General features: G+C 36.1%; 1 protein-coding gene and 1 pseudogene across 3 annotated transcripts; both read right to left on the bottom strand.

The window, feature by feature from the left end:
* Positions 1–3210: 3210 nt before the first annotated feature.
* Positions 3211–4074, bottom strand: LOC131772456 (C5a anaphylatoxin chemotactic receptor 1-like; annotated as a pseudogene).
* A 128-nt stretch (positions 4075–4202) lies between these two features.
* Positions 4203–24516, bottom strand: LOC131772514 (relaxin receptor 2-like). Of its 3 annotated transcripts, XM_066174217.1 has the most exons (22): positions 24218–24516; positions 20901–20980; positions 19294–19860; positions 18918–19163; positions 17908–18016; positions 17708–17779; positions 17473–17547; positions 16204–16275; positions 15094–15165; positions 14165–14236; positions 12900–12971; positions 12714–12785; positions 11407–11478; positions 10186–10257; positions 9999–10070; positions 9465–9536; positions 8923–8994; positions 8286–8596; positions 7494–7775; positions 6601–7013; positions 6225–6318; positions 4203–5762 (listed from the first exon to the last, which is right to left on the bottom strand). In XM_066174217.1, the coding sequence occupies exons 2-22, from the start codon at positions 20953–20955 to the stop codon at positions 5677–5679; spliced, it is 3030 nt and encodes a 1009-aa protein (XP_066030314.1). In that variant the 5' UTR covers positions 20956–20980; positions 24218–24516; the 3' UTR covers positions 4203–5676. The 3 variants fall into 3 exon arrangements, with proteins under 3 accessions (XP_066030314.1, XP_066030321.1, XP_066030318.1); XM_066174224.1 differs by lacking the exons at positions 17473–17547; positions 24218–24516 and having other exon boundaries at positions 20901–21012; XM_066174221.1 differs by lacking the exons at positions 17708–17779; positions 24218–24516 and having other exon boundaries at positions 20901–21012.
* Positions 24517–24763: the final 247 nt, after the last annotated feature.

Genomic DNA, 24763 nt, shown 5'->3' with positions numbered 1-24763 from the left:
GTCTTGATTTTTGCTGAATCGGGCGGCTGTTACGGCTCACGATACCATCTGCTTCTACCTTACCTGCGTGGGGCCGGTGTTAGAGTATTGCATGCCCTTACATTATCATGCATTGACAAAAACCTTGAGTGTGTTAAAAAACGGGCGATTTGAACTGCAGAAAGTCTTAAGACCACTGCCTTTTTAGAGATCATAATACAGTTGACAAGGATGTCAAGTTGTGAACAAAAAATTTATAGCTGGTTTACGTTAGGAGCACTATGTGGTTTTTGTTTCAGTTAATGACTTCGTGAACAGGGTTTGTCAAGAGAGAGAAAGACGTTTTATAATGTAAATTTTCACGACGGAAGTTGCAGTTTTCGAGCTTTTAATTTAGCAAATAAAACTGATATTGTCGAGCTCCTCAAAGACGAAATTTAAAACCATTGTTGTGTAAATATTGTAAAGAGAAAGTGGATCAATATCAGTATCTGGACAACAGCCCACCTACCCTCCCCTAACCCAACATTAACCCCAACTTGTTATCAATTGACTCTTGTTCAGTTAGGGGAGGGGTAGGTGGGCAAGAAAAGAAAAGAAAAGGTCCAAAAATCTTGGCTCGAGGTAACACGAGGTATACTCGGTATAGCAAAGAGCTGATACGAGACTTCTGAACAGCTTGAAAAATTAAAATGAAATAAATGTTTGGCACAAATCGATGAAAAATCCTACTTTAACACTGTGACTAATAGGATTGGCAAAGGAAAAGCTAAAAATTAAAAAAGGAATAGCATCAGTTGCCATGAGATGTCTTCCAAATGTAATGAGGGTTATTGAATTATGGTTGAAATTGTGAGAAAATCAACGAAAGAAAATCGTGGCATCAAGCACTATGCATTTACAGTTATTATTATTATTTGTCAGCAAAATGTGATTTTTTTTGGCGCCTTGTCTCTAAGAAAGGGTGCGCTTAAAAAAAATATTTCGCGTTAGACTATTATGATTTGAAAAACATAACAAAAACTGTACCTTTGTTCCAGATGAGTTGAAGAAACAGCCATAGGAGACATCCATCCATTGCTTTCATTTTCAATCAGCAGTTCCGAGTTGAACTAGGGGGAAGACACAAATTAATGGGTCATTTCTCCAACACTTTTTTAAACTAGAAGGTCATGAAATTAATACTAACATCACTGGTCATATTGATGCATTCATCACTCGGAGACAATTTACTTTAAAACCAATCTCGCCCCTTCTCCTTGACTTAATTTGCAGTAGAAGATGTTTATTTTACCTTCAAAGACTTTCCTTTTATTTAACTAAGAATCGCAGAAGGTATTACATGATTTGCACTTTGAGAACCAATGTACGTGCAGTTACCCATAGCATCCACTTCTGATACCGAATGTGTCTAAATTATCAAAGCAGTCACTTAAATGCATGGTTGATGATATTGACGTTCTGCTGTGACCCTTCATAAAGAGCCAGATGCTTGCACATTTTTGCTGTTTACAAGCTTTCTATAAATTGCTCCTCTCCCCTATGCGCTAAATAGAGCTCAAGCTTGACGTTTTTTCTAAGTCTGTAAAGGAAAACGAGATTAATTTCAAAACACCGAGAGACCACCTTAGATCATCTTCAAAAAATAACTATTGGTTTGCGTAAAAACGAATTATTCATTTGCAGCCCACACAAGAATATCAAAATGAATTTTCGTCGAAGATCTTGGTTAGTATGCAAGGGCATGAAATCTCGTTTACTCGAAGAATCTTGAGATACATAACTCTTTTATGTGCCATACCCCTGATAAAAACCTCGTGCAATTTTTGAAAACGTTTCAATAAGAACTACGCTAAGCCGAAGCGGACCAATAGATAATAACTAAACTTGTACAAGCAAGCATCAGAATTTTAGCACACTGAATGTACACCAAGATAACTTACCTCGCATAGAACCGACAAAATGATAATCAGTAATGAGCCACGGCTCTTCTACCGCCAGAAAAAAAACTTAGAAGGACATTTTTCATTACAAACAGTTGTCAGTTAATAAAGATAAAGGAATTCTCTGTTCTTTCCTGAGAGTTTCATCCAGTAATCATTGGATAGGTCAAGTCAAAAACACTGTTGTAAACTTGTTTTCACAGTACTGGTTTTACGGTGGCCTCGATTAATTTACTTTATAAATACAACGTGTGTGGTTTGGACGTAAGTTAAATAAAGCACTGTAAAAATTTTAATTGGAACAGTTTTTTGCCCAATAGGATGAACATTAAAACTTCATTTATTCTAACAGGCGGTTTTTTTTTCTATGTTTAAGTTCTTTTGAACAATTTAAATTATGCTGATCGTATCATTCTCACATTTTTGCGCGTTCTGCAGAGGATCTGACACTGAAATGAAAATCATGAGCTTTTCGATGCAAAGTATTTTGGGTATTACTTCATTTCTAGTTACGCAAATACACCTGCTGCTTCCGAAAAAAATTGACATCATGAGCTTTTTAATGCAAGGTATTTTGGGATAAGTTCATTTTTAGTTACGAAAATACACTTACTGCTTCCATCGCTGAGATGAAAAATATCTTTCTCCCCATGCACCCTCTTTTTCTTGAGAAAAGCAGGTAATACCAAATTTTGGAAAAGTACATCATATTCCTCGGGAAATTAAATCGTACAATCATTTTTAATTCTGGTTTCTCTCAGAGCACGATCATAATTCAGCAAAACTTTAATTACATTTTAAAGTAATGACTTTTCAATTTAAGCTTCTAGCGTGTTTTCCTCGCTATTAGCACAGTCTTTTCATTTTGCCATGTTTTTATGACATTTCGGTTCTCAAATCAGACCGGATCAGACCGTTTGACTTCACACTGCAATGTGAAAATTATTTCTTTTGTGTTGTTAAGTTATATTTGCATAAGTGTTGAGAACAAAAGAGGTAACTTATAGCATAGAAACAACTCTGTTTTAAAATTTTGCTCTTTTCAGGCGAAGGTTTTCTGTAACTCTGGACCTGAGTCTGTGTAAAATCCATGTTAAAAAATATTGGTAAAATAAGACTTAAATTTAAAAAAAGGGGTTTCCTTTGATGCTTGACAAATAAATTGTAACCATTCCCACCAAGCTCATCCTTGTTGATGCGTGGACGTGACATAAAACTTGAGTCGTGAACTTCAGTCGAGAACTGCTGGGACTGAAGTCCCGATTGAAATAACTAAAATATAACGAAGTCAACCACCGGGCTTTGATTTGTTTCCTTTGTTTTTTATGCCTATAGAATTTAGTTTTGATGTCTGTGACTTGTTCTGTAGGATGAATTTTGTTGATGCGACACTTAAAAATAGCGAAACATTTAACGAGTAGGTATTTAAATTAACGGTTGCACAATAATTAGAACTAAAAGAATTCAGAATAAATGGGTTGATGGCTGTGCTGATAAATGGAAATATATCATATGACAAACCAGCAAATAAAAGACATTTGTCATCCGAAAAAATTGTTGGATATGACGATTTTAGAACTAAATAAATGTGAAGAGGCGTCCAGCACATGAAAAATCCTGAAGTCACCGATCGAAAGATTTTCAAAATGTTCTGGTTTTCTTTGGATCTCCGTGCGTGCATGTGTGTTGCCTTCATTACTGCTGATTTGAAACACAGCTCGCCTCTTTAGATGCTTAAAACCAATAGAATGATCAACTTATATTACGACCAGCGGTGCAAGATAGAATAAGATGAAACTTACGAAATGATACACTTTAAAAAGTAACGTGCTCATTAAGTTTCTACAAAATGTACGTCTCCCCTCGAGTTCGATTACTATTTAGAATGGTTAAAGTATGGTGTGGCACCACACACAGGAAAAAGCCAGCTTAAAAAAGGAGAATTTTCCGAACCCTGGCAGTGATCTTAATGGCCTCAAGTTAGTGGAAACACAATCGTAGTGAATCTATCCACAGATATTAACACCAAGCTCTCAATCGACACCACGTACAATACAGCTCGAGAATAAATCCCTAACTTGCAGAAAAAGGTAGCGATTGCTTGATTAGTAATTAAGCTTCCTCTACGCTTTAACATCCCTTCTGTGGCATAGAGCGGTCAATTGAGACTATGTCTCCCTCTTTCTAAATGTTCTGAGAGTTATAAAACGAATTTTAGGAACTTGTGACGTTTTTGATCATCACAAAGCAAACTAAAACTATCTGCAAATTCTCCTCGTTTTGCATTCGATTTTAATTCTGTGTAAGTAATTTGCAGTTTCGCTCGTTAAGAGTGAATATATGTTTGTACACGTTATTTTTTTTGCATATTTGTTTCACTTGATCTACCAAACAGCCGCTTTTTCAGCCGCTTGCCACGAACAGTTCTGGATCTCAAGAATTTTCGGACCGGTAATCACTTTGTTTTCAAATTACATTCACTTTTCGTCATTTTTATTGTTGATCGCGTCGCCTGAACTGGGGGTTTGGAAATGCATTAAATTAATATTTCATTACCTAAAAAATAGCTTTCTTCATTGATAACTTGACTCTGACCACTATAAAAATTGACAGCCCAGCAACTGCCAAAGAGGGTAAAAAGTAAATTTTATCGTGACACATACGAAATTCTCCATCCCCATCTTCCCCCAGGTGATAAATAATTTTGTTTTTTGTTTATAATATTTATCCTACGCCGCAAAACTACTTTTACAAGCACACTTGCCTTTGAGGAGGTCAATATTGAACTGATAACATAAAATAGTTCATATTTTGGCGTTTTGCGAAAGAAATACTAAGAATTAGGCTCTCTCTGATGCTGGGTTGTCTAATGCCGTCTGGATCAAGTAATAAACCACAAATATATGTTACGGTGATCTTCTAAAATAAACGATACTGAGATTAATACTTTACCCTGTCTTGCTTTTGAATAATTCAGTGATTTATGAATACTACTAACTTGTTTAGAGAGTGTCCATGAAAAAACCAGGCGGAACCTGCCAGAGTGTGATAATGCACGAATAATGAGACTAGTTGCCTAAGAGTTTTTTTTCTGTTTTTGGAAGTTAAGAAATGGTTTCCACTACTCATGTAGAAATGATGACCAGAAGTTGATGCTCAGCGGAAATAATGGGCGTTATATTAAGGGGAAGTAGCTAGGGAAAGAAATAAAATTGACAATTTTCATCAGTTAACTGTGCTTGAAGTCTGGAAGATATAGAACGTAACCTGGTGTATTTCGATGGCTTCCTCGTTTGTTACAAGAGCAAAGCAAATGGTTATTCAAAAAATGCAGAAAGTGGAGGTATTCTAGGGGACCCCATATCTCCCAGGAAATTAGATTTATTTCGGCGTTTAAAAATTACCCAGTTCCTAACTCAATATACCACACATTTTTGCCACATTTGAGCCAAATCGAGGTTTTTGAATCATCACCACTGCCCGGTTTTCTCGTAGCCACTTTCAAAATTACTTACCCTATGAAAGTTTCAGAAAAATTTCTGAAAAAGTCCAACAAATAAAAAAATTACTTATGAGTGCTGAGCACTCAGCTAACTATCAAAGAAGTTTCATATGGTTTAAGACAGCAGGAAAATGGAACACTGCAATTTTCGATTAAGAATGCTTCTTAAAAAGGGATGTCCAAGGCTTCATCGTTCAACATCAGCCCACATAAATATCTCCACGTTCCTGTATTAACTGTCGCCAAAGGAGGTCAGTTGTTGCTGGGAGGATAGCTGGATGTGACGTCCAAAGAGATACTGTTGTAACACGCGGTGTCGAGTTGTGTTCCGTCTCCATCTACCTCAATGAAGTGTGCATATGTTAAAAGTTAACTCATAGAAATACTATCGAATAACTACGAGAAAAATGAAATAAAACGAAAGATCTATTTATTAAACTTTCCCTGCGTTTGTAATAGATAACACAACCCTGGTGGTGCTCTTTGATTTGACTGTTTTTAAAAACGAAAGGTTGCGCCTGCATTGCTATGAAAATCACCGAAAAATGTTTTTCTCCAAATAACGTTTGCCACAAGTCAAGAGGCATGTCAGTACTATATAGACGCAAACAAAGACGGTAACTAGGTCACCAGCTAAAACAAACAGCTCGTTTAATCATTGCCAGGGGACATAGCCACAGAATAAGTAAGTGACGAATACTCTCATTCTACTTCAAATTCAAAATTATCCAATAACTAGAACCATTATCGTCTAGGAACAAGCGGTATAATCTTCAAAAAATGTTTTAACTTTCCCTTACCAGATATAGCAATTCCATCAGATCTTTTCTTGCAGCTGAACCATTTACAGCGAGTCACAAGACAGTAAAACCAGCCTACAAGGACTGTCCTTACCTGAAAAGTTTTAAAACCTCTTAAAATTAGAAAGAAAATTGCTGATTTGGTAATTTCGACGTAGAGTTGATTAGGGATAATCATGCAAATTACATAAATCCAAGCAAACCAAAAAAAATGGCCACGAAGATGATGAGAAGAAGAGTAGCTACACGTAACCATCTTTAATGCGCATAGTTTTAGTTTAATATCTCTTAATTGGCTCAGGAATTACAAATTTTCTCAGCCCAGTGGAAAAAAAAATGCCTCTGAAAAGTGAAAAGTGGTAAATATCATCCTCACCTTTGGAGTCGAGAAAGTGTAGAGTACAGGATTCACGGAGGAATTTACCGGCAGGACAAATACTGCAAACCATACATACGCCACACCTTGTTCATCGTGAAATTTGCCCGTTAGAGCAAGAATACTCAGAATTATTACAGGAATCCAGCAGCTAAAGTCTGTTAAGATGATAGCAAAAACCCTCCTTGCCAACGTGGACTCTCTTTTGATGCTGTTCAAGCTGATCACTTCAGAATCACTGTGAGCCTTGATTCTTCTCTGTGACTTGAATACTTTGGCGATAATAGAAATGTACGCCAACATGATGAAGAGGAAAGCTGCGAGATTCAAACCAATAAAAAGGCCAACAGAATATTCCCAGCCTGCCAGTCTTTCTGAAGACAAATGAAGAGGTAGACATACCGAGGAACGACCTTGGAAAGGGAGGGACATCCTTTAGAGTGAACACCAACTCCTTTTATCGTACACTTTAGCCCCAGAATTTAACACAGTTTTTCATTATTATTTATACATAGCCAGTGATTAAGAGGGAAGGGAGAAAAGGAAAGGCAACAAGTAAGGTACCTTTGTCCATGAAGTAAGCATTGTTTACTTTGGGGATGTGGCTATATAATGATATAGGATGATGTGGTTTGTTCAGGCACAGAAGGTGCGGTAAGCCACCATTATTTTTTTGACAACAGATCTTTTCTATCAACTGAAGGAAGCCCCTCGAGACAGAAGTTGTTTCGCCCTTACATAGCTTCATTGACATGATATTACAGACACGCAAACGCTCTGGTTTCACACAGGGAGATGTAGTGTAGAAGTTATGTAAGCTTATGGAATGCCCCATAGTTTCACAGTCAATGAAATGATAACTGCAAGGTAACTAAGAGCAGAACAATCTTTACCATAGAACCCATATCTTCTTTCCTCATTGAAAAAGTACGGAGTATCAAAAGCTGGTACAACAGCAATTGCAATTCCGCAGAGCCACACCACGGCACAAATAATGTAAGTTCCTCTTAATGTCAGACGTGAGCATCTGAAGGCAAAAACGATGCTCAGCAGACGGTCAGCGGTTATCACCGTGAGCATGAGTACCGAGACTTCACTTGAGAGTACCGATAGGGCGCCGGCCACTTTACAGAGGACTCCTGACCGCCATATCAGATCGAAGCTGAAGTAAGTACCTAAAATGAAAGGATATATGTGTTTATTTTCGCTTGACTTACAAAATTTAAGTAAAGGTTGAAAAGTTTAATTTAAAATGTACGAATGAAATCCTTAAAGTGTTTGATGAACTAGTCAGCGGGAGAATTCCTAACATTAACTTTGGCAATTATTACCGAGATTTGGAGATTTTCGTCCCACAGTTAAACAACTGTAGACAAACTGGTTTTCGCTGATTATTTTCAAAAGCGCGTGATTTAAAAAGCATCTTCCATGTCTTTAATTTAGAGGTGCTATTGAAGCTATATTACATCATCGCCGCTATTTTCAAGTCTTTAGAAAAATGCACTACTTTTAAAACATGTAGGTTGTGATTCTAAAACACAATTTGTGACTGTTCGAAAATATTTTCAGGGTTTTCTTCGGTGTTCTTTATTTTTACTTACAGCACACCTGTGAGGTCCATTTGTCTACCTCTCTTCCATCTGCACTTCAAAAAGGCTGCATGATATGTACATGATATTAATTACCTGCCCATATCTCGTTTTTAATAGCTATTATCATGAGATACACCCCCATAAGGAAATCAGCCACAGCCAGATTGGTCAGAAGGCAGGTTTGAACTGGATGGTCGTCACGCCTGATGAGACGCCATGCTATCACTGCCAGATTACCAGCAACAGCTAGGATACCCAGTAACCAGATACTCCTTCTAGGACCAGAGGCATCGATCATGCGATTGCAACTCGACAAGGCGTTACCCTCCAGCTTTGGATACTCACAGCTTACATTCTCAGAGTACTGAGAAGCGTAACAACACAGGAAGAAACTGTCCACTCTCCTTGAAAGAGATGAAATACCACGCATTTTTTGATAAAAAAAAAATAACCAAAGCATCAAAACTCTTATGGTTTTTAACGTCGCGCAAGTCATTAAAGTACATGTAATTCTTCGTCAAAAACTAACCAGGTCTAAGCCTATAACCTGGTTGCCACTGATTAAGCAAAGTCACCATTCTTATGGTTTCAAATGATTTAATTTGATTGTCCAATGTGCGCAAAGCTGTTGATGTGCAAAGAATCCGAAATTAAATTGAAAAATTTAAGAGAAGTGTTGATTGCTCTAATTGCATAAAAGGAAAGCAACTAAAATTTATTCCGTACTTACAAGTTTCGTAGACTTTTAAGATAGCTGAACGTTTTTGGAGGCATACGATAGATAAAATTGTTTTGTAGATGTCTAGGAGTAAAATTTATTGAAAACGTTTAGGGATCAATCTTTTGGAATGGTCTGTTTTGTCCTTCTATGCATTTTTTGGATCTCAGTTCAATTTTGATGGCAAATTTCGCTATTGCGTAGCCATCACGGGTATGTGTTTATTGTCATGCGGTCTTAGTCAACAGGAGATTTGCTTCTCAGCCTTTTAAATTTGTGTGTCAAAGAAGGAAAAATAAATTTGTTCATCTTAAATCTTTGTAGTTGTCTTTTGTAAGAAGAACTACCTCGGTTAAATATCTCTTTAACGGAATTTCTTACGTTTTCTTTACCAAATTGGCACGTGTTGTATTCTAATGACTTAGAAAATCAAGCATAACACTGATCTCTTTTTATGATAACCTACTTCGTTTTGTATGCGTTGCATTGTTTGGCATAACTGCGATCAAGACTCGAGAATCAACAATCTATTTGGTTTATCGTGTAGTACTCACAAGGTTTTAAGGTTATTAAGCCCAGAAAAGGCACCCATTTGGATTGTTTCAATCTTGTTGTTTTCCAGATACCTTTAAAAAAAGTTCAAAGCTTGTAGGAGCATTAAAACACAAGTTAATCATATTTTGATGGTGAAAACATAGATAAATGTAAGTTCTTTTTTCACATGTAAATATCAACACTCACAGAGTTTTCAAACGATTCAATTCGCTGAAGACCTCAACAGGAGATTTGCTTCTCAGCCTTTTTGATTTGTTTGTCATAGAAGGAAAAAATAAATTTGTTCATCTTAAGTCTTTGTAGTTGTCTTTTGTAAGAAGAACTACCTCGGTTAAATATCTCTTTAACGGAATTTCTTATGTTTTCTTTATCAAATTGGCACGTGTTGTATTCTAATGACTTAGAAAATCAAGCATAACACTGATCTCTTTTTATGATAACCTATTTCGTTTTGTATGCGTTGCATTGTTTGGCATAACTGCGATCAAGACTCGAGAATCAACAATCTATTTGGTTTATCGTGTAATACTCACAAGGTTTTAAGGTTATTAAGCCCAGAAAAGGCACCCATTTGGATTGTTTTAATCTTGTTGTTTTCCAGATACCTTTAAAAAAAGTTCAAAGCTTGTAGGAGAATTAAAAGACAAGTTAATCATATTTTGATAATGAAAACATAGATAAATGTAAGTTCTTTTTTCACATGTAAAAATCAACACTCACAGAGTTTTCAAACGATTCAATTTGCTGAAGACCTTGGAAGGTATCTCGACCATTTCGTTGTGAGAAAGAACACTGCGAGAAAAAAAAAGATAACTGATACTTATCAAAAACATGTCTTACAATCAATCAAAACCATACGACAATAGCAAAAACAATAATGATAATATCAACGATAGTTATAATGATAATGACAATAATAAGGATAATGATAATGTTAACTTTTGGTCAAGTTGTCTAATCTTCTGCAAAGAAATTTTCCTGAAAAGTCATATCACTGTTACTATTATCAGGAAGTCGAAACATCAGTCACCACTAACATCATTTGTTCTTTTCTGGAGTAGTACTCTCACACAGATGATCCGAACACACGCTCAAGTATTACGTTTGGTTTCAAACCATTTACTGTAATAATAAAAAAAATTAATAATCATAATAATGATGATGAAAATAAAGATAATGATAATGTCCATTAAGTCCGCGCAATTAAAAATCTACAAGGCTAAAATATTTATTAAGAACAAACTGGGCGCTTTCGACGCTAGACATCATCAGGGTGAATTAAAAAAAAAGTGATTATAGTAACAAAGCATAAAAAGGCGAGGAGGTCAATATCCCTTTGGGGGAATCGACATATTGAGCACCTCTGCGCTTTTTACTGACGATGAGATTACTTTGATAAATGATAGATTAAAAAACATATCATTTGCTAAAAATCACTGCGGCAGAGGTCAAACCATTCAGCTATTTAAACATCACAGCGAGGGAATAGAAATCTGTAGGACCGAGACAAATCCAATTCAGTGGCATCACGATGGACTCGAACCTAGAAATCCAGATTTGAATTTAAAGCCCTGAACCATTCGGCCGTAGTGTCGATCTTCAATAGAACCTGAAAACAGACTTAGTGAAGAGGTTTGAAAAAGACGCTTATACGCGCTATTTCTCCTGGAAAATGGTTAAGAATACGTTTTTTCAATTTATCTTGGCCAGTTCGAAGCTAAGGTTCCATAGAACAGCAATGTTATTTAAAATACTTACATAGACAAGCAAACACCTTCCCTTTCAGGGATTATAATGACTGATAGTTTAGTTAAAAACTGCTTTCCGTGATATGATATACTACATCTTTGGGGTATTTTTGTTGCTGAGCTGTAACCAGAATTTTGGGACATAAAAATTAAAACAAAAATTTCCTAACGTCAACCATTAGGGACCACTTACAGCATTTCTAAGCTTGGCAACTTGTTGAAGATGGGTCGAGACAGGTTGGAGATTTTGTTGTAGGAGATATCTCTAAAAAGGAGAAACAATCTAATTGAAAATATTTTCTTTGTGAAGAGCTTTTTCCTCGTTGTTTGTTAAATGCAAAACCTTATAACTGAACTGTAAACTGAATCATGCTCAAGAAATATGACATTTTTTGCCGAAACCCTTTCAAGTCTTGTTTACTTAATTTCTGTTCAAAATTATCAACATGCGAGGTATTATCGTATAAATATCATTTAAAATCAAATCTTCCAAATAAGCATCCTATCATTATGGCTAGTACTACCAGGGAGCAGCTCTAACAAGTCAATCTATTATAAACGAACTACCTGCTGTTGGAGTTTACCATGGCAAGCTTACTCCCTATAGGAAGGGAAAGGAAACCTTCCATATGACCATTTTATCACTGTTAAAAGCAACATGCTTTCCGATCATAATTAGGGTGGCTAGAATATTTAAAAATTTTCACTAACGTACATGAAACCTTATAAAAGTTATTCAGTAACTCATAGCAATATAGCCTTTTGCTTCAGCTCTTTCATGATCATAAATCCATTATTTAATTCAAATTGCACTGTAGGATTATTTTTTGAGCGGTCAAATGCTCATATCTACTCCTGATGAGTTATTTCAATTATTATGGCGGCTCTGCATCTAACGAATACTTCGCTTCAGACGCCTGTAATGCATATTGACGCCTCTATTGCATATGGCGTATGTAAAATAGTCAAACTGGTAATTTAATTTTACAAATATCAAGATGGTGGGTTTTTGTTTAGGCTAAATTCTTAGCTTTTGGGGTCCGCTCGCGCGCGGGAACTCTTGCTCGTCAGCTGAATTTTGAGCTGTTCGTTGGTTCAATTTTGATGGCTAGTCTTTTATAGCAAGTTTCGCTCATGCCCAGCCATACCAGGTAAGTGTTTATAATCATGCGGTCAACAGAAGATTTCCATCGGAGCCTTTTTAATTTTTTGTCATAAAAGGAGACAATAAATTTGTTCATTTTAAGTCTTTCTAGTTGTCTTTTGTAAGAAGAACTACCTCGGTTAAATATCTCTTTAACGGAATTTCTTATGTTTTCTTTACCAAACTGGCACGTGTTGTATTCTAATGACTTAGAAAATCAAGTATAACACTGATTTTTTACCCCTTTTTTTTTTTTTTGATAATATATTTCGTTTTGTATGCGTTGCATTATCTGGCATAACTGCGATCAAGACTCGAGAACCAACAATCTCTTTGGTTTATCGTGTAATACTCACAAGGTTTTAAGGTTATTAAGCCCAGAAAAGGCACGCGATGAGATTTTTTCAATCTTGTTGTTTTCCAGATACCTTTAAAAAAAATTCAAAGCTTATAAGAGAATTAAAACACAAGTTAACCATATTTTGATAGTGAAAACAGAGATAAAGGTAAGTTTTTTTTCCCATGTAAAAATCAACACTCACAGAGTTTTCAAACGATTCAATTTGCTGAAGATCTTGGCAGGTATTTCGACCATTACGTTGTGAGACAGAACACTGCGAGAAAAAAAAAATGAGAATTGATACTCATCAAAGACATGTCTTACAATCAAACAAAACCGTACGACAATAGTAAAAACAATAATGATAATGACAACCATAGTTATAATGATAATGACAATAACAATGATAAGGATAATGATAATATTAACTTTTGATAAAGTTGTCTAATCGTCTGTGAAAAAATTTTCCAGAAAAGTATTATCATTGGTACTATTATCAGGATGTCGAAACATTAGTCACCACTAACACTATTTGTTCTTTTCTGGAGTAGTACTCTCACACAAATGATCCGAACACACGCTCAAGTGTTACTTTTAGTTTTAAACCAATTACTGTTATAGTAAAAAAATTAATAACAGTGATAATGATAAAAGTAATAATAATAATAATAATTATAATAATAGTGATGAAAATAAAGATAAAGATAATGATAATGTCCATTAAGTCCGCTTAAAAATTAGGATTAAGGATGAGCCATCTTTAAGGCTAAAATATTTATCAAGAACAAACCAAACGCTTTTGACACTATTTCATTATCAGAGTGAATTAAAAACAAGAATGATAAAAAAGGAATACTAAAAAAGCGAGGAGGTCAATATCTATTTGGGGGAATCGACATATTGAGCACCTCTGCGATTTTTGCTGACGATGAGATTAATTTGATAAATGATAGATTAAAAAACATATCATTTGCTAAAAATCACTGCGGCGGAGGTCAAACCATTGTGCTATTTACACATCACAGCGAGGGAATCGAAATCTGTAGGACCGAGAAAAATCCAATTCAGTGGTAACACGAGGGACTCGAACTTAGAAATCCAGATTTGAATTCAAAGCCCTGAACCATTCGGCCGTAGTGTCGATCTTCTTAGTGAAGAGGTTTGAAAAAGACGCTTTTACCAGCTATTTCTCCAGAAAATGGGTAAGAATAAGTTTTTCAACTGATCTTGGCCAGTTCGAAGCTAAGGTTCCACAGAAAAGTAATGTTATTGAAAGATTTACAAAGACAAGCAAACGCCGTCCCCTTTCAGGGATTATAATGGTTGATAGTTAAGTTAAAAACTGTGTTTTCATGACGTGATAAACTATATCTTTAAAATATTTTTGTTGCTGAGTTACAACTAAAATTTTGGGAGATGAAAATAGAAACAAAAATTTTTTAACGTCAACCATTAGAGCCCACTTACAGCGTTTCTAGGCTTTGCAACTTGTGGAAGATTGGTTTAGACAGCCTGGAGATTTTGTTGTAGGAGATATCTCTGAAAAGAAGAAACAATCTAATTGAAATATTTTCTTTGTTTAGGAACTTTTTCCTCGTTGTTTGTTAAATGCAAAACCCTATAACTGAACAGTAATCTGAATCAAGCTCAAGAAATATGAAATTTTTTACCAAGACCCTATCAAGTCTTGTTTACTTAATTTCTGTTCAAAATTATCAACATGCGAGGTATTATCGCATAAATATCATATAAAACCAAATTGTTCAATTAAGCATCCTATCAGTATGACTAGTACTACAAGGGAGTAGCTCTAACAAGTCAATCTATTATAAACGAACTACCTGCTGTTGGAGTTTACTATGACTAGCTTAATAATTCCTGTAGGAAGGAGGAAGGAAACCTTCCATATGACCAAAAGCGTGGAATATTTAAACATTTTCACAACGTACATGAAACCTTATAAACGTTATTCAGTCACCCGTAACAATAAAGCCTCTTGCTTCAAAATGCACTGCAGGATTATTTTAATCAGTCAAATGCTCATACCTACTCCTGATGAGTTGTTTCAATTATTATGGCGGCTTCTTATCGCTTGCTTTTAACGCACACTTTCGCTATTCATCAAAACGCCTCTATTGCATATTACATATGTAAAATGGTCAAACTGGTAATTTAATTTCACAAATATCAAGATGGTGGGTTTTTGTTTAGGCTAAATTCTTAGCTTTTGGGGTCCGCTCGCGCGCGGGAGCTCTTTTCCGTTTGCGGAGCCTCTCGCCTCGACATGCCTCACGAGAACTCAGAAATGGGCTACTATACTATAACAATTGTAATGCGGTGTATTTTGCTCCGCTAGTACGACCTGATAACAGGGATATTTGGTAGAGGATACTTACAGAACTCGCAGCTTTGACAGGTCTTGAAACATATTCGGTGGAAGATTGACTAACACATTTATGGAAAGATAGCTATGAAAAAATATAGGTATTACTAGTTATCAAGCTCTGAGTTACCCTTATTTTTACATTGTTTATATTGTAGTAAATAAAATCTGACGTTATTTCACAATATTCTGGAAAATAACTCAAAAACTGCTTGCGCTTTGTTTAGGTAGTCCCATGATTGCGAGAGAAGTTTGGAATAAATAAACACGAGTAAATTCAAAGATGTAAAAAATTTCAAAGACTAAAAAAATTGCACTATCCCTTAGGGCGAGTGTAATTTGTGGTCTTTGAAAAAATTTACAAGAGCTTATTTATTCCAAATTGCTCGAGAAAAATCATGTGATTACGTTTTAATCATATAAATGAAAAAATTCGAGATAGCCTATCATAATTATGCAGAAGCAAAGCGCGCGCATCAAGTGCAAAAATAACTTATTCAAACCCTTCAAGTGACATTGTGCGTTCGATCAAAACAACCGCGCATGATCAAGGCAATAATAAACAATGATATTTTCATGTCTTTAAGGCACAAAAAAGTTCAAAGTCCGGTTAAACACTTCTGCATTGAATTACTAGAAAACTGCATTTATCTTGACCAATCAAAACTGAGTAATTTTTTCATGTATCTTACTAAATCGGCAATCATTGCATCTTTAATTGTGGCGGCAAAGCAATGGACATGTTACAAAAGCAATATCATGTAACTCAATTTCCATCGGTTCACTGGTGTAATTTAATGTAGGCGGTGAGACAGTCGATGGAGCATTTTATGAGTCAACCGCTAGTAGCTCGTGTTTTACGAACACCCATCGTAAGTTGATAGCCCAGAAATCGATAACAAGTGTTTTCTATTGTTTTAGACAGTTGCGAAAAGGTACTACAAGTAATCACCACTACAATAGTATTTAACCTTCGAAATTAAAGCGAGAGAATGTCACTGAGGACATAGAAATACAGCACAAAAGACGCTGCTAGCTAGCTACAACATGCCGGCAAACTTAGCAAAAGTAAAAAATTACGTGCATTTGAATTCCAAACACTCGGCACAAATTGAATACTCACAGTTCCTCTAGGGAGAAGAATTTCTCAAACGTGCCCTCCACTATCCCACTGATCCAATTCATTCTTAGGTCCCTAGCAAAAAAAGAACACCAAAACAAACTTAATCACGTGCATGCTTCTCGCCTACACTATTCAAGCTGTAATGAAATAAAGTCATGTTTATTAGTGAGTTTAAAAGCACTTTTCAGCGGTCTCACGAACACACTTCTTTTGTTTGAAAATAACATAATTGGAAAAATTACACGCTTCTGATTGGCTGAAAACGAGTGCATTCTCATGTAGCAAGAGTGCAAAGTTGTGACACGAGAAAACATTACAAGTAGTGCGCATGGTTTCCAAATTTCGTCTGTCTTGCCTTTCTGTGATGTTTTTTCATTTAAATTAATTTTTTCATTTAAAGAACGTGATTTCTCTTGCAATTTGGTATGGTAGGCACTTGAAAATTTTTTAAAGGCTCGGGCTCGTGCGATTTGTTTTTTTAACTCGTGCTTATTAACACCAAAGTGCACTCGAAATCATGTTATTACCTATACTAACAAAAGTGCAAATTTGCAACACGGGTGTAAATTACAAATAACGCACGCGCTGTCAAAATTTATGTCAGTTTTGACTGTCTGTGATTCTTTTCTTTCGTAAATTATCGATAAGTAATAACATGATTTCTCGTCCCAATATGAACATGAAAGGATGCTTGATTATTATTGATCATGATCATGATATAGGCCAGCTACTTACGTAAATTTTGTAAAGTATCTTGTACCTTGCAACAGAAGGTGAATCCTGTGTTCTGATTGGCTACCCGATCAGGTGAGATAGCCCATCTTGCCTGCTCGGGATTTCCCGCTTTGATACCGCGCACGAAAAACATTTCGTAGAGTGGACTTACAAATTTCGTAATTTTTGGAAAGCATATGTTAGTGATGGAGTCGCAAAAGAAGCAGAAGACAATCATTTTTTATTTTTAACGAGAGGAAATTTTTTTGCTTAAGGTTAGGGTTAGATGATATGATAAATTTTTTTGTTGAGCAAGCATGTTTTTTTTATTGAGAAAGCTTGTCAGCAAGGTTGCTTGCCTTTTCATGGACCTCAGCTTCGTCTTGGTCCATAAAAATGCCTAAAAAGAACTCGGCAAACTTGACCTGGCGCTTGGTCAATAACCCATATTACAATATCAATACTAATTTCTTCATTTTAACTTATAATATGAATTTACAGATTTCAACCAAAAATCGTTGTTGTCGCAATAACCTTTTTAGTTCTTCTACTTACAAGTACTTGAGTTGCTTAAGTCCTCCGAACGCATTTCTCGTCAAATTCAATGGAAAAAGATTACGCGTAATCGATCTGTGACAATAGAAGGATAAACGCAGACTTTAAGATATCGTAATATTTACAATCATTAGTTGTTACAGCTATTTATATTGTTTATCCCTTTTTTACTGAGTAACTAAAATGTAAATAATTTAATTGATACCTTATTTGCATTCAATCAGGTAACACTTACAAGTACTGCAGGTAAGTTAAGTTTTCAAACGACTTTGGATAAATATGCCTCAAATAGGTACGAGTAAAAAACCTGGAATTAAAAGGAAAAAATGACGATTATGAAAAACGTGGAATCGAAAAACACTGTGAAATGACACTTGGCCTTCACATTTTGGAGTACACGTTGTGATATAACTAAAATAATTGTTTTAAACTTACAAATATTTTGTGGCGAGAGGAATGTCCCTCGGGACTGTTCCGGAACAGTTAACTCGAAACCAGAATGGATGTGATTTCAGTTTGTGACAGCTGCAAAAACGAGAGCATTCTGCGAAGGAAAAGCAAAAAGATGGTGAGAGCAATATTCCAGAGGTTAATGCAATCCGCTAGGTAATGTGACAGGGAGATATTACTCGCTTTAAGAAGGGTGTTTCATTTATCATATTAAACTGCGGTGTTGTAAAAAGATTTTTGGCCCTGAGAAAAGCCATAACAACGCGCGTGAAAAGATACGATAGTTTTCGCTTGTATTTGATATCGCCATTCAGCTGCTGACACGTCGGTTTTTCAGGAAATAAATTTGCTAGAGGGAGAAGAAAACCAAAATTCGAAAAGAAAAAACCGAAATTTACTCATTCAATGGGTTTGATAAGGACATTTTTTGCGGTTGAGAACGAAAATTGAAAACTGGAAGATTTGCCACAGGCCGATTTTGGCTGTTTACTTGAAAATACTTCTTCCTTTGGTAAGGAAAAATTTTATAACTGAGAATTTTTCTCTCGTGGGTTTGTATCAGAAATCTCACTTGTTCGCTGCGCTCATTCGATCGACTTCCGACACAACCAACTCGTACGAAAATATCATACCGAAATATTTTCCATAAAATGTCGTATATGTCCTTTAAGAAATGATATATTTGGTGGAACTGGTATTTTGGTTTCCTGGTGGCCGAGGAAGGCATTGCTAATCCACATATACAGATAGAATATACTTCTTCATGAAAACTCGCAATCACTATTTGCAGCACGATTTAATCTCAGGTATGTCTCTCTCATTACTTCCTTCACACATCCTATCAAAGTACTTGAAATGTTTTAATTTTGGGGTGTGTATGTGGGGGAGAGGGGTGGTGGAGGAGTTAATCTCATGTACTGACAAATTTTATTTTGTCTAGCGTACATTTAGCATCTTTTCGCACTGCTCGTTAAATAACAATAACATATACTCACTCTCGGTGTGAACTAGAATAGTTTTCGTATCCGAGCCGTTAAAATTACTTGCTCTGCAGGTGTAATTTCCTGATTTCGAATGCCATCTTGGTGTATAAATTACACTTGTGCTATTTTGTAAAACTCTTCCATTTCTAGACCATGTGATTCTGGGAGCAGGTGTACCGCCCGCTTGGCAGAGCAAGCTTTGAGAATAACACTCTAGCAAAGCCACAGTTTCCTCAGACACCCGAAAGCTAGGAGGATCTGTTGAAAAAAAGACAAGTGAAATAATCAATTCACGCCGCCTTTGAAACTTTCATCTCAAGGTACATTGTTGTTTAACTACATTGTATAAGTGACGATTAAACTCTAAATAAACCAAACATACACTAACCTCCAGTTTTTAAAGGTTTTGCCTTAAAGCTGGCCTCAAACCCCGTACTTTCACTAGATCCCAATTTTCCATATCTCTCCACACTCATTTTATTGCCACTAGACGCTAGGCGGTGAGGTGAAGAGCTTGCTTCACAAAGAATCCTGAGGACATTGCTGGACAAGGAATGCCCATCTCTGACAATGATATATGTCTCGAACAAACACGCCCATGGTCGAAGATTCATTTTCTTGATAGTCATCTCTATATAGTTTCCTGTCGGAACAGTGATTTTCCACTGCTTATATTCAACACAAGTGGTGGCTGAACCCATTGGTGAGGTTTTGGGTGTGGTTATAGGTGTGGTCGGCGCTGTAGCTGGTGTATTAATCGTAGATGGTTCGTCAAATGATGACATGGTAATTTGATCTTCGAAATTGCCTTCTTTCTCCCCATCAAAGGATATATAACAGGATCCGGAGGCTGGTGCAAATGTTTGTGTAGATAAAGTGGTACATTCAGTAGAATATGTCGGAAACGACTCTGAGGGCTCAATCTCTTTCGTTGACGAGAGGGTAGCTATCAAAACTATGAACAAGAGAGACTTTTAGTTCTTATGGAGTCAGACTATTATTATTTCAGGAATTTCTGAGCTTCATGTCTGTTTCTGTCTAAATGATGAATGATGTGCCGTGAGTGAGTCACCATACCTTTTACGAATATTGAACGACTTTGAACAGACCACTGAGCGTATAAATGTCTTGATCTTGCTGAATCGGGCAGCTGTTACGGCTCACGATACCATCTGCTTCTACCTTACCTGTGTTAGGCCTGTGTTAGAGTATTGCACGCCCTTACATTATCATGCTTTGGCAAAAACCTAAAGTGTATTCAAAAACGGGCGATTTGGACCGCAGAAAGTCTTACTGCCACTGCCTTGTAGATATCATGTGACAGCTGACTAGGGTATCAAGTTGTAAACAAAAAATTGATTGCTAGTTCCTATTAGGAGTGCTGAATGGTTCTCGCTTTAGTTTATGACTTTTTGTGCAGGATTTGTCAAGAGAGAGAAAGACGTTTTATAATGTAAATTTTTACGACGGAAGCTGCAGTTTTCGAGTCTTTAATTTAGCAAACATAACTAATATTGTCGAACTCCTCACCGACGAAATTTAAAACCTTTGTTGTGCATTGTTAAGAAAAAGTTTATGCAAAAAAAAGAAGGTCTCAAAATCTTTTCGCTCCAGGTAACACGAGGTATACTCGGTGAAGCAAAGAGCAGATACGAGAGTTCTGAATAGCTTGAGAAATTAAATGAAGTAAAGGTCTGGCACAAATTGATGAAAAATCCTACTGTGACGCAGTAACTAATAGGCTTGACGAAGGAAAAGCTAAAAAAGTACAAACGGAATAGCATCCAAATGTAACGAGGGTTATTGAATTATGGTTGAAATTATGAGAAAAACAACGAAAGCAAATCATAGCATCAAGTACTATGCACTCACAGTTATTATTATTTGTCAGCAAAATGTAATATTTTTTGGCGACTTGAGTTAAAGACAGGGTGTGCTTAAAAAATATTTCGCATTAGACTATTCATGATTTGAAAAACATAACAAGAATTGTACCTTTGTTCCAGATGAGAAGAAGCAGCCACGGGAGACATCCATCAATTGCTTTCATTTTCAATCAACAGTGCCAAGTTGAACTGGGTGGAAGACATAAAACAATGGGTTATTTCTCCAACACTTTTTTCAACTAGTTCCCCAACACTTTTTTAAACTAGAAGGTCAAAAAATTATACAGACATCACTGGTCATATTGATGCATTCATCTCTCGGAGACGATTTACTTAAAACCAATCTTTCCCCTTTTCCTTGACTTAATTTACAGTAGAAGATGTTTATTTTACCTTCAAAGACTTTTCTTTTATTTAACTAAGAATCACAGAAGGTACGACATGATTTGCACTTCGAGAGCCAATGTACATGCAGTTACCCATAGCAACAACTTCTGATACCGAATGTGTTTAAATTATCAAAGCAGTCACTTAAATACATGGTTGATGATATTGACGTTCTGCTGTGACCCTTCATAAAGAGCCAGATGTTTGCACATTTTTGCTGTTTACAAGCTCTCCGTAAATTGTTCCTCTCCCCTACGCGCTAAACAAAGCTCAAGCTTGACGTTTTTTTTTGGTCTGTAAAGGAAAACAAGATTAATTTCAAAACACCGAGAGACCACCTTGGATCATCTTCAAAAAATAACTATTTTTCCGTGGTTTGCGTACAAACGATTTATTCATTTGTAGTCCACACAGAAGAAAATCAAAATGAATTTGCGTCGAAGATCTTGATTAGTTGCAAGGGCATGAAATCTCGTTTACTTGAAAGATCTAGAGATACAAAACTCTTAAAAAAAGCAGATAAGGCCTTTTTATTTGCCATACCCCTAATAGAAAACCTGGTGCAATTTTTGAAAACGTTTCAACAAGAATTGCGCTAAGCCCAAGACTTGTACGTGTCTTGATTAACAGATCTGAAATTGTATTTAAACTTGAAAACAACCTCCAGCCTCCCATCTTCAACTTGGACTTCTTCAACTTGGAACTGATGACGATAAAATCTTATTGAGGGTACTCCGAAAAATAATCCAAATATCTGGTCCAGATGAAGCTAAAAAAATGCGACCAGTGTTATGTTATTTGATTAGCGAGAAGTACGTTCGATTACAGAAACACAATTTTACACATATAACTGCACCGACTGACCTGAAAAGCAACAACATCTTCTATCTTTTAAAAAACAAGTAATTTAAAGTTACCTTTAACGAGCTCTGTCACTTTTTAAAATTGAACGGAAGCAAACTTCCCTATATTAATTGTTGATGGCCACGGAAAATGCAAAAAAATTGTCTACTTCTGCAATTTAATTGACAGATGATCGGTATCGCTAAAAGCTGGATTAGTTACGACATTTTCAGTTACGAAAATTTTGGATGTAGTTCATAAACATCAAATGATGGGTTCCCCAAAATATCGTTTCAACATTCAAGCCCCAGAAATAAGAATTTCTGCTATGAACAAATTATCAACCATTTTACCCTAACAGGTAAAAACATTATTAAAACCGGGTCGATATACTCTGTTACTAAGACAGCATCAAAACAAAATATCATGGGTGGCATCCCTGCTCGCCGTAAAGATACTATATTTTGGAGACAGGAGCTGTGCCGGAGTAATTTGTCAATAGGACCATGAGTATCGAACGTGAGTCTCCGTTCGTTGAGAACGATTGTTTTCCATGACCATTTGTTTATGTTTGCAGAGGCGATTAAATGATGGAAGCCTAATTTAATCGCCCCGAGTATGGAGTTTCAATATAATTTACCTTGCTTGCAATGGCCATTTTTTGGCTCGATATGCAATGAGGTGGCGAGCTAAAACAAAATAAGTCTGCACTATTCGTCGTTTTGAGCGCGATCACTCAGCAATCAGCTCGCTCCTCTTGCCAGTTTTTTTTTTATTTGTTTTAGTTCTTTTGAACAGTGTAAGACAATGCTGATCGTATCATTCTTACATTTTTGCGCGTCCTGCAGAGGACCTGGCACTGAATTTAAAATCATGAGCTTTTCGATGTAAGGTATTTTAGGTATTAGTTCATTTTTAGTTACGAAAATACACCTGCTGCTTCGTCCAATCATTTTTAATTAAGGTTTCTCTCAAGGCACGATCAAAATTCAGCAAACATTTACTTACATTTTTTTATTTATTTAATTTTGTGTTGTTAAGTTACATTTACATAGCTGTCGAGAACAAAAGAGATAACTTATAACAGAGAAAACAACTCTGTTTTAAAATTTTGCCCTTTTCAGGCGAAGGTTTTATGTAACTCTGGACCTGAATCTTTGTAAAATCCATGTTAAAAACATTGGTAAGATAAGACTTTAATGTGAAAAAAACCGATGTCCTTTGATGCTTGAAACCCAAAGTGTAACCATTTCCACCAAGCTCACCCTTGATGATGTGCAGACGTGAGAAAAAAATTGAGTCGGGAATTTCAGTCGAGAACTGGAAAAAGTCCCGATTTAAATAACTGAAATAAAACGAAGTCAATCATCGGGCTTTGATTTGTTTCCTTTGTTCTGTATGTCAGCAGAATTTAGTCTTGAGACAATATATTTTTTCTTGAGTTGGACTTGTTTTTCTGTTATTGAAAAAAACATATCTTCTTTCACATTACATCTTTGGGAGAGCTTGCTCTTGCTTGGTAACCCTCATTTTGGTGTATTCGACCTAGTCTCCCTAATTTGATGTATTCGACCCAGTCTCCTCGCTCGTATCCAATAAAATGGGCTGTACACGCTTAAATCGGGTGTTTGTTATACAGAAAGATCCAATCCTTAATCAAACTCTGACAATTCCCTCGTTTAACTTCCTTTGTCGATAGATTAACAACCACGTACGAAAAACGCAGACGGCAGAAGTTACTTCTGAATTGGTTACTTCTCTGAAATACAATTTCGTTTGCTTTTTTTCTAACCTTTAAAAAGATCCCCAACAGAAAGATCTCCTTTTGACCGTCAAAGCCAATACGACTCTCACAAACCACTGAAAAACATTCTCAAAAGATTCACCCCTGTTGTTTCCACAAGTGTGTCCTACTGATTCATATGATCGAAAGAGGAAGTTAAATGTTGAATAATAAGTGATAGTGGTAAGTAGGAAGTAAATAATAGATATTTGGGTTTGAAAACTTAGAAAAAATAAATAGACAAATTTCTCTTTTTACATCTCGCAAAACAGTGCTGATGTACCTGTTTGACTTAACAAACATTTCTTTAAGGAGAATGGTTTCTGTAGGGGGGGTTCCATAACTTCCCCGTTAGACAGGTCATGTGGTGCGCGCTGATATTGCTTTAAAAAATAGACGCAATATTTTCTTACCTGCAGTATTTAATTCTGTGTGTTTTTTAATGATTGATATAGTTCTGTTCAGCGATAACATTTCCGGCAGGTGTTTATTTACAGTACTAAATGGGTTCGCTCTTTGTTTTGATGTAATTGAAGGTTGGTTTTATATTCCTCTCACGTAGCTGTAAGTAGCGTCGAGGCTTTTCTTCGAGGATGGGAAGGGGAGGCTCTATAAGTGACCTGAGATAAAGCCAAAAATTAATAAGTGACGTGTGATCGAGTTTTACAAAAAGGCAAAGTACGTTGAGGTTCGAAGTTTTCCCTTTTAAATTCGTGACGCGTTATATGCTGTTTAAAGTACACATGAAAAGTTGAATTTTTCAAAAAAACTAATGCGTCTTGTTAAAGCAAGTTTGCATTAAATTTCGCATAGAAATTGTGTAGAAAGACAAAGGTTGTGAGTGATAAAAGCCGAGACTTATGCACGTGATTCCGAGATCTAAGTTGGAAAATCGAAACTGAGACTATTTATGTGCGAGAATAACTTCGCTCACAACATTAACTCTTACCTACTCTGGC

This window comes from Pocillopora verrucosa, chromosome 1 (genome assembly GCF_036669915.1).
Source record: "Pocillopora verrucosa isolate sample1 chromosome 1, ASM3666991v2, whole genome shotgun sequence".
NCBI lineage: Eukaryota > Metazoa > Cnidaria > Anthozoa > Scleractinia > Pocilloporidae > Pocillopora > Pocillopora verrucosa.
Note: the sequence above shows the minus strand (reverse complement) of the source record. Positions and strands in the feature narration are given on the sequence as shown.

Coding starts and splice junctions, on each gene's coding strand:
- LOC131772514 (XM_066174217.1), bottom strand. CDS start 20,955: ATGAAAGCAATTGATGGATGTCTCCCGTGGCTGCTTCTTCTCATCTGG. Junction 19,861..20,900: donor TCTTCTCATCTGGAACAAAG/GTACAATTCTTG, acceptor TCTTGTTCATAG/TTTTGATAGCTACCCTCTCG. Junction 11,479..12,713: donor CTTAATAACCTTAAAACCTT/GTGAGTATTACA, acceptor TCTCCTTTTTAG/AGATATCTCCTACAACAAAA.